At 36.0% G+C, this 16,409-nt stretch overlaps 1 protein-coding gene across 2 annotated transcripts in view; it reads right to left on the reverse strand.

The window, feature by feature from the left end:
* The window catches only part of TASP1 (taspase 1), a gene marked incomplete at its 5' end in the record, with an annotated part of 85,040 nt that overhangs the window by 10,068 nt on the left and 58,563 nt on the right, over positions 1 to 16,409 (reverse strand). For both annotated transcript variants that reach the window (XM_082481439.1, XM_082481438.1), the window contains 3 exons: positions 3,083 to 3,156; positions 7,430 to 7,540; positions 15,979 to 16,089. In XM_082481439.1, the coding sequence (XP_082337565.1) occupies positions 3,083 to 3,156; positions 7,430 to 7,540; positions 15,979 to 16,089 (296 nt within the window). The remainder of the gene's footprint in view (positions 1 to 3,082; positions 3,157 to 7,429; positions 7,541 to 15,978; positions 16,090 to 16,409) is intronic.

Genomic DNA, 16,409 nt, shown 5'->3' on the forward strand with positions numbered 1-16,409 from the left:
ATGCTCTAAATCAAACAATTATTAGTCACAGTGCAAAATTGTTCCACAGCTCTTGCAGGCTCAGCTATTTTATGCTGGCGAGTTAGCATTCAGGCAGTCTAGTTTGGAGGTGAGTGGCGGGCTGCAGAGCCCAGTCTTTTCGAAACTGGGAGGAAACAAACCCCTGTTGCAAGGCTGCTTCCAAATCAGTACTTGGAGAGCTCACAGTGTTAACAGCCAGAAGCACTGGCAGGTCAGCGTGTACAATCCACCTCACATCTCCGATCCTACTTCCTGTCCCACTTTTCTTTTAAGGAGTTACTGATAGTTAATGGGTTGAGTATGTTTCCACCTCTCGAGCATACAAGGGTCTGCAGGTGAGCTGGTATCTAGCTTGTAAGTGTCTAAGTGCCTTGTGAGAAAAGCCGCCTATATCGCCATAATCTCCACGTGGGCTTCAGGAGCTAGGTCTTACAATGAAATACATTAACCACCAATGCAAAAAGAATCACACTAAAGATTATAAAGCTGGATCTTTTTTTTTTTCAAAGTATGTACCCCTTTATACAATTACGATTCTAATATTAGTCTAATTCATAACAGTACACACTTAAAACCTTCTCACTTTCTAAAAGTCTTGCTATAAAAATACGGTTTCATGTTCATTAAATTGAACCAACACAGAATCAGCCACTGTGACAATCCCTTGGTTTAAGAATAAAACTTGAGTCCTAGATTGATGAAAGAAATAAAAACTGAAGCTCTTTACCACCCTAGAAAAACAGGAAAGCAAGATGTTTCCCTACAAGCCGCTGCCTGATCATTTTCCTATGGTACTCATAAACAAGTGATATTTTATACTTTTATGAATTCTTATACCATTATTCTTTCATGGCAAGTACTCAAAATTAATTGTACCAAAACAGTTACTCTATTAAAGAAAAGGGATTTTTTTTTTTTTTAAATGCATTGTGTTCTATTTCAAGCCTAGTTTTCCATCTATAACTTAGCCATAGTTGTAGCAGAATAGAATTCCAGCTTTTATGACAGAAGGCTTTTTTTGATCAATAGAAGTCAGCAGCAAAAGCATTTGTGGTTTTTCTCTGGAAAGCATTTGTGGCCACAGACTCAAAGGAGGAAGAAAGGGAGGGGGATTAACTCTTCAATGAAGGTCAAAAACATAATTTAAAAGTGAACCAAGAAGAGCAGCTGTGTCTGTCAGCACAATCAAGATTACCAGCTGGAGAATTTACCAGCAGTATGAAAACAATGCACACCAGATGTCAAATGTTGCAACTGTGAGTAGGAAAACATCTCTGGGCATGGCACTGTCATGCTAGTGCTCATTACCAGACAGATTTAATATTTAGCATTTATTAATTAATTAGACAGACACTACCAGGAAGAAACAAGAATATTTTGAGCTTGCAGTGTAAGCCAGAGGCAGGTGTGCACACTGTAATAATTTAACATTGCCCATTCTAATAATTATCCTTCTTTCACTGTGAACACAATATAATTACTTTTAAACTAACTAGCAAATACTAGAACATCTGCAGCTGAGCTTGCTTTAGCTTCACTCAGTTCAGTCTGAGCTTTTAGCTTGAGTTTGGATTCTTTTCTAATAAATCTAAAATAAATATTAAGAAAAGTAAAAACACACCCTATTCCACAGATAATCAACTGCAAAGAACTCTACATAAGATATGAAAGTGAGTATTTCAGTAACACCTCTACCAGCACTTCCTTTACCAGCTGCTTTTTTTATCTTCCTCCTTCTTCTGGGGCATTCTTGTTTGTTTTTTTTTTTTTTTTTTCCCCAATACATTTTACTCCTTGAGGATGAACTAATTTATTCCCAATGCTTCAACCAGCATGCTACACCCTTCTTGCTGTTTAAAATATGTGATGTCAATTTCCTTCTTTTGTATGTTCTTTTGTTATCTCACTCACATCCTCCTTTGTATTTATCTCTCAAATGAAGTACAGGGTGGAAAAAAAAAAAAGAAAAAAAGAACATGAGAGAAAGATCTGGGTTTTGTACTCCTCTCCCCCTCCATTGCTGACTAAACTTTCTCCCTCGGCAGATCCACAAGCAGCCATTTCTGGAGAAAGCCAACATACTCAGGCCCTCAAATTCTTTCCTTTTCCAGACCTTAAAATTTCTTCTTCTTTAAATTCTACCATCAAAAAGCTGGATGTTTCTTGCTCTTATCTGCTGGTATAAACTTCCTGGCTGCTATCTTCTCCTCTAATACATGCAAATATCCAGTAAGCACCCCGGCCTCCCGGTTAGTTCAACCGTATCAGGCAGCCGCCTTAGTCTACCTTTTGTCACTTCCTTTAACTACTTCTGGCTGTTCACTCTTAGTCTTGAATACCGATGGCTGTAAATTTAGACATACCTACAGAAATTATGATTTTGGCTCTGCTTGCAGCTTCTCCCATCTTCATTCTCATTGTCCAAACACCTCTCCTAAATGCTCGAGTTGCTGCATTGCAAAACCTGCCCTTTTCTCCTTTCAATGCTATATTCATAAGAGTAGGTGGTTCTCATCCTCTTGGTTAATCTCTACTGTTTCACGTTAAGCATTTTTCCAGTTTCCACTGCTAAACTCAGTTTTAACATATTTCTCTCATTCCAGAAATTAAAAATATAATTAGACCTCAAGAAACTAGAAGAACCATGCACGTTAATATCCAAATTCTTTACCACAGAGGCTATTCTAGGAACTACTTCTTCCTTGGTGCAAATGCTTTATCTGGAGAAAGACATGCCCACAGAAAAATACTGTACAACCTTAAATAGCCAGTGTAAGTGAATCAAGCTAAAATTATTCAAACAGTTACTGTCAGCAGAGGAAATGGAATTGTGTTTGTGGCACCTTTTCCTGACAAAATACGTATGTTAGCGTAGGTTTGTTAACTGCTGCAATTAGAAAAAAATGCCCAATCAACAGATACATTTAACTGCTTATGCACCTATTACTTTTTCCATTCTGTTAATGGTAGAAATGTCTTATATATTTCATTATTATTACTTCACATTCTCCTAGTTTCTGCAATTGTTCTACTGTATTACAACCTATTCTTCATGGCTTACCTTAGCTTTTCCATCCTGTGCAGACATATATCCTACACACATGCTCTCTGTTGTATGGCTCCACAGAAATTCCACTATAAAGAAGAATGCAAGAAGTCACAAAAAATGCGTTGGTTTAAAATATAAGATGTAATTTAACACGATTGGAATCTTGAGAAACAAATAAAGTTCAAATTATAGTTTGGGAAAGGACAAAAAACAAACTTAAAAGAACAAAAACTACTTACCAGAATAATTCAGTCTCAAAAGAAACAGCTATCAAACAAAAGATTTTCCTGCACTATCTGCAGTCACACACTGCAGAAGTAATACCCAGAATGAGAATGTTACTTCAATGATATAGAGCCTCCAAGACAAGAAATACATCACCTGCAACTACAGTTAAAAGACAGAATCAACTTTTAAAGCAGAGGTCTGTTCCACCCATAAAGTAGAGGCTGATATAATTTCCATTTGCTTGCCTTGAACTCAGCCATAAGCACGCTACAATAGCATAAACCCAAATGGCGTACAAGGATTGCATAGAATCGTAACATTATGAACAGAATAACCAGTAACAAGCATTTTTTCACAGAACTGAGCATAAATATATATATCATATGTAACAATCAATGGGTAAATGGAGATTTATGGTTTAGCTGCACAAGTAGGATACAGGAAAACATGCAGAAGCAGTAAAGTCTACAAGATGAGAACTGAAGATACAGGGCAGGCAGGAAAGACACCTGGTAAAAGCAAAATAATCCTGCAGGAAAAAGAAGAGAGATGTTCAATGGAAGCAAAATAACACTGCACAATAAGCAAGAAAAATGCCTGGCAAAATTAGAGCAAGACTTGGTCCCAAAAGTATGCTGAATGGCTTGTATCAGGAATAGTGTGGCCGGCAGGACTAGGGAAGTGATCATCCCCCTGTACTCAGCACTGGTGAGGGCCCACCTCGAGTACTGTGTTCAGTTTTGGGCCCCTCACTACAAAAAGGACATTGAGGTGCTGGAGCGCATTCAAAGAAGGGCAACGGAGCTGGTGAGGGGTCTGGAGCACAAGTCTTATGAGGTGTGGCTGAGGCAACTGGGGTTGTTTAGCCTGAAGAAAAGAAGGCTCAGGGGAGACCTTATTGCTCTCTACAGCTACCTGTGTTGTCAAGCATTGGAACAGGCTACCCAGGGAAGTGGTGGAGTCACACCATCCCTGGAGGTATTTAAAAGACAGGTAGAGGCAGTGCTTAGGGACATGTTTTAGTGATGGACTTGGCAGTGCTAGCTTAACAGTTGGACTCAATGATCTTAAAGGTCTTTTCCAACCTAAACAATTCAATGATTCTGTTCCATGACTCTTGGGTTTGATTACTTTGATGTCTAGCACTAGCTAGACAGCATCAGCTTCCTGGTACTGTATACTCACAGCTCATATAGGATATAAATGTTAAAGACCAACTGATACACAGGTATCTTTTATATAAAACACACACACACACACCCCCTCCCTACTCAGCTGCAACACAAAATTCAGAAAAAAAAAGCACGTTATCCGCATGTTTAGCTCCCATCCAGTGGAGCTTTGTAAATTGCCACACTCCATTCTTCCTGCTCTATGTCACAGCCATTTTTCTTTGTGTTCATTAAGTACAAAATTTGGAAGGGGGGAAAAGGAAGACAGACTAGCTGATCAGAATTCAGGGTGTTTCACAGAATACTGTAAAAGGTTTAAAAATTGCACTGAAGTATATATTTTTCCTTCGGATTACATGAAGGAGGAGTCTTACATGAATTGCACAAGGTGCCATGAAAAGCTATTTCCAGATACTTCTTTAGAGAGAGACTTTCACATACTGCAAAAAGTATCATTAGATGGTTTTAAAACTCTTAGTCCTTCCTATTCCTCAGGTTTCTTTAATATGGTTGACGAAGGTCACAGCATGCTGAGTACGCTTATCCTTTGAACAACTTATCCTTGCATAGCAATTAACGTGAAGTAGAAGATCAAAGTTTAGACAATCCCGGCAAGACTTGAAGATTCTGACAGATATGTAGATATTGTCATAAAAGAAAAATTAACTTCATTTAGGTATGTGATTTGCTCCCCCCATAATAGATTCATGACTGTTATCGCCAAAGGTTAGTCAAAAGCTTTCAGAGAGTGAAACATATTTAGTGCAATGTAACTGCATTCGATGAGGCCAACCCCTCCCTAACACCCTAAAGGTTCAACTGTCAATGAAAGCATCTATTTTTTGGAGACAAATTTAATCTTATCTTTCAATTTTGAGAAGCTGGGCAACAGTTCAGGCCAAATACCCTCAAAACATTATTCCTTTGCCTTTGATAACTCTAGGCATGTTCTTTTACGTTTTTAAAAATTTTTTCCTTCTACATTGTCAACCAAAGGTAGCATGTACTAGCATGAAACATAGTTATTGCTAGCTACTACAAGTAGTGGAATTACAACAAAAATCCTAAATTACATACTTACATTACTACATTAATCTTTTTTCAGTGGAAAGAAAACCAAAAATTGATGGACAAATAGTCTTTAGTTACGATGTATGACATATGGGGACTTTCTTTACTAATTTTTGAGGGAAAAATACCAAATCTTCCTTTACAGGGACATGTTTTCTTACATGAATGACAAAAATTAAATAAATAGAAATATTTCTCTTACTTCCAAACATAAGTAATTGAAGGTTAAGTTGATCTCGTTTGTTCTTATTTAATCAAACTTGTATTTTCATGTTCTGAACTCCTTTTTAGGGATAGAATTTATGTTGTAGGATGCTTTTCCACTAGATCAATAATGTCACAGTTATTCCTGTAATGCAAACTAACAAGGTGTAATACAAGAACAAAACTGAAAGATAACATACTCAGTCTGTGCAACTATAACAACTTGACCCTAACATTCTGGAAGTTACTGAACAGACAGCAATAAATACTGGAGTTTGTGTGGGTTAACGCATCATTAAGAATGTATCCGCTGGCTCACCTTTAGCACACACTCTGCCTGCTACTCCAGGGTGGCTATAAGCAGGCAAACTCTGGTGACACAACGTTCAAATTTAGTGGGGCAAAAGCAGTAATGAATTTAAAAAAGAAAAAAAGCGAGGTGTCTTTCTAAACAAATAGCCTATAGAATAAAAAGAAATTATGCAATTCAAGAATTACCAGGTGAGATGCTATGACCTGCCCTAATACACAAAGTTAAATTAGGTGATCAAGTTTGTCACGTCAGAGCTTAAAAGATATGAAAGCCACTTCAAACCTGTAATGCTACTGACAGGGATTTACGAAACACTTGGGGAAACAATAATAAAGCAGAGGATTATACAAAGGAAAAAAACCCTTTTAATTCTGGTAGCATAACATAAATATGCTTAATAAATAGACAGGTCCACGTGACTCAATACATAAGCACATAGCATGACCAGACACACACGCCCACATCTGAGGAGCACCACAGGAAAGGAGATGATACCAGTGTCATGCTGAAGTAATTCATACGCCCCCAGCCTCAAATCCCTGCCTTCAAAGAGGAACACGGGCTTTACTGTCTCTGGGTCGTATTTCCACCCACCTCTGCAAGTAGTCCACAGTGTCCAGTTTCCTAGCTGCTTCTCTACGACAAACTGCATGACAGTTTACTATAGTGCACTTGTGCTGCAAAGCAGCGAGACAGATGAGGATCTCATTTCCAGGACATAAACAGGGCTGAAAGGCTGTAAAGCTCAGAGCCTTTTAAACCAGTCAGCTACTGATGAGTACAGTTTTTTCCTAATCTCAATTATAAAAAAGCAAGTACTCCTGTTGTCTGCATATGCACATAGTAACTGTGACTTATCCAAAGAGATTTTCCTGGGCACAACAAAAGAATTCTAACCATAAAACAACTTTCCTTCCAATTTTTAAGTGTATCCTCCAAATTTTCACATTTTGTCCTGCAAAAAGGACAAACAAATAACCTTTTTAGCGTATAAACCACTGAGAAGCAGTAAACACTCATACACATTACCCCTAGCTAAAAGTGCAATTTTTTTCCTACAAGGAACATACCCTGCCTCGCCACAGGCAACTGTTATTTCTATGGTATGGTTTTAGAAGGATCCCACACAACCCTCTGAATCACAATTCTGCTTAGAAATAATGAGTCAGAAAGAATGCTCTTTTCTGCAGTTTTAAAGAACAAACAAGGCTAATACTACTATTTCATTTTCTAGAGTTTTATCATCTCAAACAATTTCAATCCTTTTTGTTTTCTCTGTGGCCTTTGAACAATGGTAAACATGCACAGACGTTTCATCTTTCATATTGAGCTAGCACCTAGCTCAAGTAGAAGCAAATAAGAATTTCTTACCTAGTAAAGTTGGCTTTTCCTGTGATGATTCACGCTCTGCTGAACACCTGCAAGACCGAAGAACTATCACACCTCCGAGTACACCATCTTCATTGGCTAGAAAAGGTGAACCTGGGTAAAATCATTGGGGAGAATTATTTGCAATAGCAGTAGTTCCTTGGGTTGTTTTTTTTTTTTTGTTTTTTTTTTTTTTGTTTGTTTGTTTTTTTTTTTAATTTTTATTTTATTTCACTTTCCTGCCTTCCCCCTTTAATCTTGTCACTAAGCATTGAAAAGACTGTCAGGTCAACCAGTGCTTTTACAAAGGCATCAGTTTATTTTTTCTAATGTTTCTAATGAGTAACTTTCTAAATAGCAATCTACTAAGCTACCAGTAATCAAAAAAGGAAAAGAGAGCTACATGGAATAAAAAAAAATAAATATTGGAAATTACATTTGTGAGTGAAAAACCATTTGTTCTTGGATCAAGAACGATATAATAATGAAAAACGGAGTGTCAAGTTGAAAAATATCACATCTCAATATTTAGTTCTTTCCATACTCTAATTAATATAAAGATGGCCACATATGAAAAGAATCAAGCAAATTTGGGTCACTTTTACAGTTTACTCATTCTTCCCAATTTAAAGCACTTTGTACAGAGACATCATCAAACTGCTATAGACTGTCTTCCTTGCTGTTTAATGAATATTAGCAGAAAAGCCAAAACATATCCTACTTTTTAAAGTGGCTTTTCTATTGTTAATTTAAGACACACGTTATAAAACATCTTCTATCAGAAGCTGGAAAAGTTTTAAAGTTAGCTGAACCAAGTCTAAGTATTCTTTTTCTGGTTTGTAATTTGAAATGAGATTCCTATACTTTTAAGTGTGGAAACAATGGTATGATTTACAAATAACTTAAAATGTATTGAGCCACAAAATTAACCAAGTTCTTGCACTTAAGCCCAAATAGACCCTAGTCACACATTTGTAATACACTGTGATTTAAAGTTGAACGTACAATTGCAACAAGCGTTTCAATTATTTTCTTTTAAATAAATTAGTGTACTATGACTAGCGTACAGACACTGTAAAAGGATTTGCTGGCTACAAGAACTTTAGAGCAGATCAGCCTCCTTCAATTTGCCCACAGCTATTCATATGATTGAAATTACTCCTTTAATGCAAATAACAACAAAACCAACAAAACAGTAAGAACCAACTTCAAGCTTTACAGTAAGGAAAACCAAAAGCTTTACCCTTTTCTCTCTTGATGTAAAAACAGCCATGTTCAAAAGCGATACAAGGTGGGCATTACAATAGAAGCCCATATTGCAGGTAAATAATATATGTGGTATGCTTAATAAACAGTAATATCTTATTTGATGTAATACAAACAGATATTATCTTTAAAGCGCCACTTGCTTTGTACAAGAACTATTACTAGGTACCAATTATACCTACTCATTGACTGCAACCAAAACCCTGTGAACCAAGAATCCAACCAATCATAACAGATAACAATACAGGAAAATATGTTTGGTTAAAATAGAAATGCAAAGGTTTGGAAAGAGTTCTACCACCCAAATCAAAATCTTTTACTCCATGCTTTCCAAGATATTAAGTTTGTCTCTTTTACTTTCACTACATCAACCAAATGTTGGCTGAGTACATGGTATGATTTCTGCAAGCCAAAGAATAAAAAACGTGGTTTTCTTCATAGGGGACATGCATTCTTTAATCTTTATTTCAGAAACTCAGGGGTTTTGTTTTTGTTTGTTTGTTGTTTTTTTTTTTTTATTAATAAGCAGTGTTCCTCCTCCTCTTTCAAGGCCTGTGAAAGGTTCTTTCAAGGTTCTACTGAAAAATACTAATAATGTTTTTAATCAAAATGGTTAAAAATGTTCTACTCCAGCAGAACACAGCCAGCAAACAGTATTTAAAGCAGATGATAGCATATTTAAGGCCATACTAAAACACTAAGACTGTATGAATGCATATAAAAATAGACAGCAACTACTGATCATTTACTTGCTGCCATTAATGTCTAGTTCTAGAAATCCTTACACTGGGTTAATCCTTCACTTTTTTTTTTTTTTTAAGTATTTTTCATTCTTCCACACTAAGGAAAGAATAGATGAAAGAAAAGTCTGTAAATAAACCAATCATATTTCTTCATTTTCCCAGTATTTTTGTCAACTATGTGCCATCATCACTGATCAAATTTTCAATAATCTGAATAACTTGCACGTGCTAGCCTCTCCCTTTTTAAACTTAAAGAGAAAACTTGGCAGTATATTTCTTTCTATGTGAAGAGTCTGCAGCAAAACATGTAACACTACATTTTAATTCTTTCATTTTTACAGGTATTTCTTTGCATGAACAAAACATCCATCTTTTTCAATGGAGTACAAAATGAGAAAAGTAATCACTCAAAATATGTGTTTTGTGAGACTTTTTTTAAAAAGGGTTTTAAAAAAAATAAATAATAACTTTAGCTTCAAGCACATAAGACAAACTCTTAAGATTACAATGTTATCCAAAGGGATGCTCTACCTATACATCCACAACCATACTCATGAGAATCCCAGTTCTGCCAGAATAAATAGCATGCATTTATTTATTTACTTTAAACATGCTGTCCATTGTATTGCCCTAAATACACACACAAAGATATTGATGGATATACAGACTTATTACTGAGGATTACAATTATGCTAAAGAGTGTATTTTAACACAGCAATACAGTGCAAATGAGTAGGTCTATTTTAAGCAAGATTCTAGACAGTTGAACACTATGCATCCATTATTAAATCTGCAAAAGTAATGGTAAAAAGTAGTATCATACTTTATTTCTAAACAGAATCCATGTACTGTACACAGGAATGAATTTGAGTGATCTCAAAACACTGTGAATTCAAAGGTTAGGAACGTATTTCCTTAATTTAGTTCTAAAAATCATTTTTTTACAGCCAAGCCATTGAGAAAAAGAAATAAGAGTGGAGACTTCTGTAAAAAATAACAATATAGGTAATAGCATTTTTCCATGCACATTATAATTAATTAGCATTTAAATAGGAAAAAGTGCAACCAAAATAACGGCCATCTATATTAAAGTCATCATGGTTTCTCATTAGAAGGAAAAAGTAATCTGGCTCCCACACTCCTACGTAATTTTTGCTCTCTCTGTACTCTTAAGAATCTTGCTGTACGATTAAATATTCAGTAAAAGTAAACCAAAATATGCCTACTAGCTGAAAATATTTTTTTACTGCAATAAAATAGAACTGCTAGACAAATCTTTGATCTATTAGCTTGCTAATGACAAAACTGCAAAAACCTGGGGCTTTTAATACCATTTAAAGTCTCATCATTCCTTCCCAGTTATACTGGCATAACACTGAAGAATTTGGCATGAAAAAATCCAAAGCAAAACTTCATCTACAGCATTAACTAATAATGTTAGCACTGACTGGCCACACCAGAAAGAAGGGGTAGGAAAAAACAAACGGAAACCATCTTTCAATGGTTTTGATTTAATCCTCACCTCCCCCAGTCACAAAATTGTATTTTACAAAACGCATTTCCCGCCTTCAAAGCTCAACTATTCTGTTATTGCTAGCTGACATATAGAAACCATTATCAAGTTTTTATTTATAGATTTTGTAAGTTATTAATCTGCAGTAACGGCCTCTTCAAAATAAGCAAACAGGTCTCCATAGCAGCTCCACATTCACTGATCCCATCAAGTTCTGCAAGAGCAACCACAACTAAACACCAAGACCTGCATTCAGCCTCTGACCAGGGATAGAGCGTATAGACTTAACAAGTGTTAAGGCAAATAATGGCCTCAACATTCAGCCTGGCTCTGGAGGAACTACAGCTACAAGTGAAGAACATTTTTTTCTTCTACATCTCTTGGAAATTAAACTACTCCCATGATGAAGGTCACCTACTCCAAAGCATGTGGTCAATAAGAGTTCTCATTCTGTGCTTTTTTTCCAATTTGTAGCTACTGGACAGATCTAGCCCCACGCAGATTTGATACTAAACTGTAAAATAAGTGTTTTATTTACACTTACCCAGCTGAAGGACTAACCAGCTGTTCATCAGATGTTTTACATTCATACTCTTCCATAGTGGAGAAACCATTACCAGCTTCATTGTTTACATTAGCTTTCAAAGGCTTCAGAACTTTGGTCTAAATACTGACTGTGGCGTGGTGTAACCAATTAAGTGCTCTAGCATCCCCCAGTTTTAATGGAGTGCAGCTAAACTTAAAATCTTCTAGAAGTCTAACTCTGCTTATGATGCAATGCGAGTGAAATTCAAAATTTTTTATGTCAATATATAGATCACTTATGCCACTGGCCATTGTCAGCTTGTGTACAGAAAAGGTTTAAAATGAAGTTGTTTGCCACTCTGCTTCTGCTATGTATCCCACTGAACTTCAAGTGAACAATTTAAATAAACATTGGAGGAATATATAAGCACTAAATGAAGCCTGCTTTTAATTTCATGCACCATTATTCGTTAAATGTTTAAGCACAAGCTGTCTGAAACCAGAGATCTTTATATTTTATGATAAGTAAGTAATTTAAAACATCTGTTTAGAATTCTTAAAGAAGCTGCAAGGAAAAGCACCTGTACTTTCAAACTTTATAGGTCAGATTTTAAGAAATTAAATGACTAAGGATACCGCTTGTCCAATAAAATCACAATGCTTTTGATAAGGAGAAGCACAGTCAGGACCTAGACAAACCCTCGTGTAACATCACCATACTACGTTAGTTTTTCAGCTGCTTTTATTGTACAGGTAACTAATAAGCCTATTCAATTCTGTCTACTATCAAATACGAACTTGTGAAATTGTAAACTTGCGAAATTGTAAACTTGCGGTGGATGAAATATATGAAAATTCAGCACCACCTCATTCTCTTCCCAAATCTTTTCCTCTGTGTCATGGAGAAGATAATAATGCTTCCATAGCATCCTTCCTCCATTACGAAACCACAAAGGATACTACAAAGATTAGTGTGATGCAGCACCACAGCACCTCAATATAAAGCAACAATAACACTGCGTAATGACAGTCACTGGCGGTCTTCTAACTGATTTTAAGTATGACACTTTTTTCCATCAACCAGCAAAACTCATAATTGGGAAATTCAAATTCTATGATTCCTAACTGTCCAAACTCTTTCTCCCAAGAGAGGTATTCGACACAAAATTTCTAAAAAAGAAAGTGTCATCATTATCCTTCTGCTATTACCTTTCTGCAGACATTGCTCATTTGAGAACTGAAACACAATTTAAAAATACAAGAATAGACAAACATATTTCCGCTAAGGAAAGAACAATTATCAGATTTCATCTATGTCTTTCGGCTCATTTTATACTACTTTATAAGAAGCTTTAAAGTACAATTCCTAACACTGCCATTGTTAAAAGCCCAGATTTCCCGCCAGTGAGATGACACAAACATTTACTCTAAGTCTGCATTCCTCAAACTTGGCCACATTTGAAAGGAATGATGAGTAACAAAATCCTCTGTTCTTCTGTTTGGAAGGTATATGTGTTTACAGAACACCATTCTTCGACTGCGTACCAAGCCTTTAGTGCTCTTCAACTAAAGATATCAAGCCCATTCAATTTACAAACAAAATCGAAATTTAATTTCTCTCGCCTCCAATTCAACCATCAATTGTGCATTATCCATAGTAAGTTGGCTCTGAGAAAGGATGAGAGAAGCACATCTGCCATTAGTTTGCTCATCACCTGCTGTTTAAACAGCACTCACTGTTTAAGCCAGGCATTCCCTAGCTGGAAGGATTCCCAGGGCTCTGCGGAGACTCGGAGAGTTCTGTAAACAGGAAGCACCAATCTGATGGCAACTGCCAAAATCAGCTGTTCATCCCTCCAACACAAGTAACGCACATTTTGACTTCTGACAAAACATTCCAGCTTTGCTTTGTTAATGCTTTTGCTTTTTTTTTTTTGGCCTTGGTCAAACTTTTCTGGTGAAAGTCTGACATGACCACAAAATAGGGCTTTTAGAAAGAGTGGCAAGGAAAGAATCCATGCCATCAGCAAGTAGGCTACTAGCCCATTTTATCCTATTGTTTCACACTGGTAAGGAATCCTGCATCACACTATACATCCTGAGATATCGACTAGCACATCAGCATCTATGAAAATTCAGAGGGAAAAAACCTATTTAGTATAAGCCTAATGTTTTAACTGTAATGCATTTTTTCAACTGTTGCACTGTATTAGCAAGATACAACTTTGCATTCCATCTTCAGAATTGCCAAGAGCCCCCAAAATGACACTATTGGCTAAAAAATTTAGCATTATGTCACATGTAAACAGCAAGATGTATCCGGATTTTGAGGTTTTCCTCAATCAGTCTTCATTCATAGGACAGCTGAGGGCATACTAGATTTTATGCTTTCTAATAAAAACACATAATCCAAGCACTTCACCTACACAAAAAACCCCACACAGCTGTATCTTATTTATCTTATTCCCCCCCCCCCCCTTCCCATGTCACCACTGCCCCAAAGTACAACTAAGAAGATAATACACACACCTGCTGTCAGGCAACAAAAACTTGCAGCCTATCCCTAATTAAAACATGAAACTTTAAAAAGGAATTATAAAACACTTTTTTCAAATTTTCCTATCATGAAAAGCATTAATTTGACACTGTCATTCTTTTCACATTCCCTTGTTTTGTTGGTTTTAGTCCATTTTCCCAGGGCAGTGTGACACCACACTGTTAGCCTGCAATCAATGTCTGTGCAGCTCCTCTTTCTCTGCAATTGATAGTTTCAGGTAAAACAAAAACTTAAGACCATATTGAATGTTGCTAAAGTCCAATACAAACATTTTCACATTTTCAGTATACAATGTATATATCACATACTTGCCAGTAAACTTTTACAAGAAAAAAATCTGCTATGCTAACTGGTGGCAAAATACTTTTGGACCAAATAGCAAGAGAAAAAAAAAGGCATTTTTGCAAACACTTACCAAAAAGAAAAAAGAAAACCCAGAAAACTCAAAACAACTTAAAGGAGGTACCTCAACTAAAAAGTTCCTGATTTTTTTTGTCTTTTATCAGCCAGTTTCTATGAATTACTTTGGTAGTAGCTTTCTATTTTGCGTGTGTGTGCACACACTAACATGCAATTGCATAAGGATATACACAATTTGTGCTTGCTTTTAGTACTCCTACCACAAACAGCACGATAAATTTCGAGAGTATGGACTAAAGACCTGACTTTCCTGACGTCAGGCTACTTCCATACAACACCTTCAGCGTAGTGTTATAAATTAGGAAAGCTATCACAAGCATCCTTCCTAAAGGCTTCTCTTGGGTAAGCAAATCCCCTCATTTTGTGCCACTATGCACCGGAATAAGTGATTAAATACAAAAATTGTATTTTGTGCTGCGTGGATTATAATCTCTTTGGGGAACATACCAGGATTACTTTGTTCTGCATTCTTAGAGCACCTAGAAATGACTGCAATACAGTAGTTGATTATCAAGTGCAACCTTCCAACACAAAGTTTATGTCCCCTCAAACAGTCAAATGTAATGTTGCAGAGTTTAATATGGATTCAATGTTATAAACAGAAATAAAGAAATTGCAACATATTGCTTGCCAAGACCAAAAGCAACGGTTCCTGGGTCCCAAAAAGGTATGCATAGGTCCCTCTTTCAGTTCTAATTAAAATACCCCCAAAATGAACTTTGCCAGCACAGTGGACAAGAAGTGTTATGCTGCCCACAAGAAATTCTGAAGGTCACAATTGTCTGTGGATTCTAAAGCTTCAAAAGTTTTAAGGGCTATAAAGACAGGGCAAGTCAACATATGTGCCAGAAACCTCATTGGAATCTATGCTATCTTCAAAAGTTCAAGCTTACACAGATATTTTAAAATTCCACATTTATGTTTTGGTTATGACTTGAAGAAAGAAAACAAGATCTATATTCCCAAGAAATTAAACATGTATAAGTAGTCATGTGTAATCCTCTCAAATCAAGGAAAAAAAATTGTTTTTACCTTACAATATTCTTGAATGAAGCCTACTTCACTTTTTCAAGAAATTAATTTCATCATGTAATTAGAAACCAGAATCTGTCTGTCCAAAGCATTTAATTAGAACATGCAGTGGTTTTGAGGTCTGTTATATTTAAAAGGGTTAACATGATGAATAATTCTTATTAATGCTCCTAAACCACCAATTCTAAAATGTGCAATTGTACACCACAGGCACTGACTCAGGCAGGAAATTCTTTCTTTAAACCTCTCCGGGTATTCTATGACTCACAAAACAATTGAGATATTTCCAAGGGTTTTCCTTTAGATTTCCTAAAATATTCTTCTGTAGTTTGATTTAACATTTTTCAGATGTAACACAACACTAAATTTGAAGCCAACTGCAACATAAGGCTTCAACAGAAATCACAAAAATAAGTATCTTAATTTTATTTAAGAGGCTTAATTGCATTTTAAACAATGTTATGCAATGCTTAGGCAATTAGCACCATATACTTACCAATAAACTTGTTTTGCATAGTCTCTAGGAGAGCTTGGTGGGCATCTTCTGTTTGCAAAGCACATGAACATTCTCTGGCCAGTATGGTTCGGACTAGGTGCTCTCCACAACCTAAAGAAATATTAAGATTGGGAATAGTCAAAATATAGATATCATTATGAAGAAACTCTCTCATTATTTTGTATCATCATAGACAAATTAAAAACATAATTTTAAAAGTATGCATATGACAGGTTTCTGCCATATTTTTTTATTTTTTAAAGAGTGACACTGAGTCACACAAAAATTCAATTATGTCAGCAGTTTTTCTCACAACTTTACTGAAATTTCTATTGCACGAAGTCATAAACCAAAACAGGTTAAGTACAGAAAGAAAAAAAAGAAATAGTGAGAAGAAGCAGAGAGACTGTGTCCGACTTGTCATCTTTATC

This window comes from Vanellus vanellus (genome assembly GCF_965231255.1).
Source record: "Vanellus vanellus genome assembly, chromosome: 3".
In the NCBI taxonomy this organism is placed as follows: Eukaryota; Metazoa; Chordata; class Aves; order Charadriiformes; family Charadriidae; genus Vanellus; species Vanellus vanellus.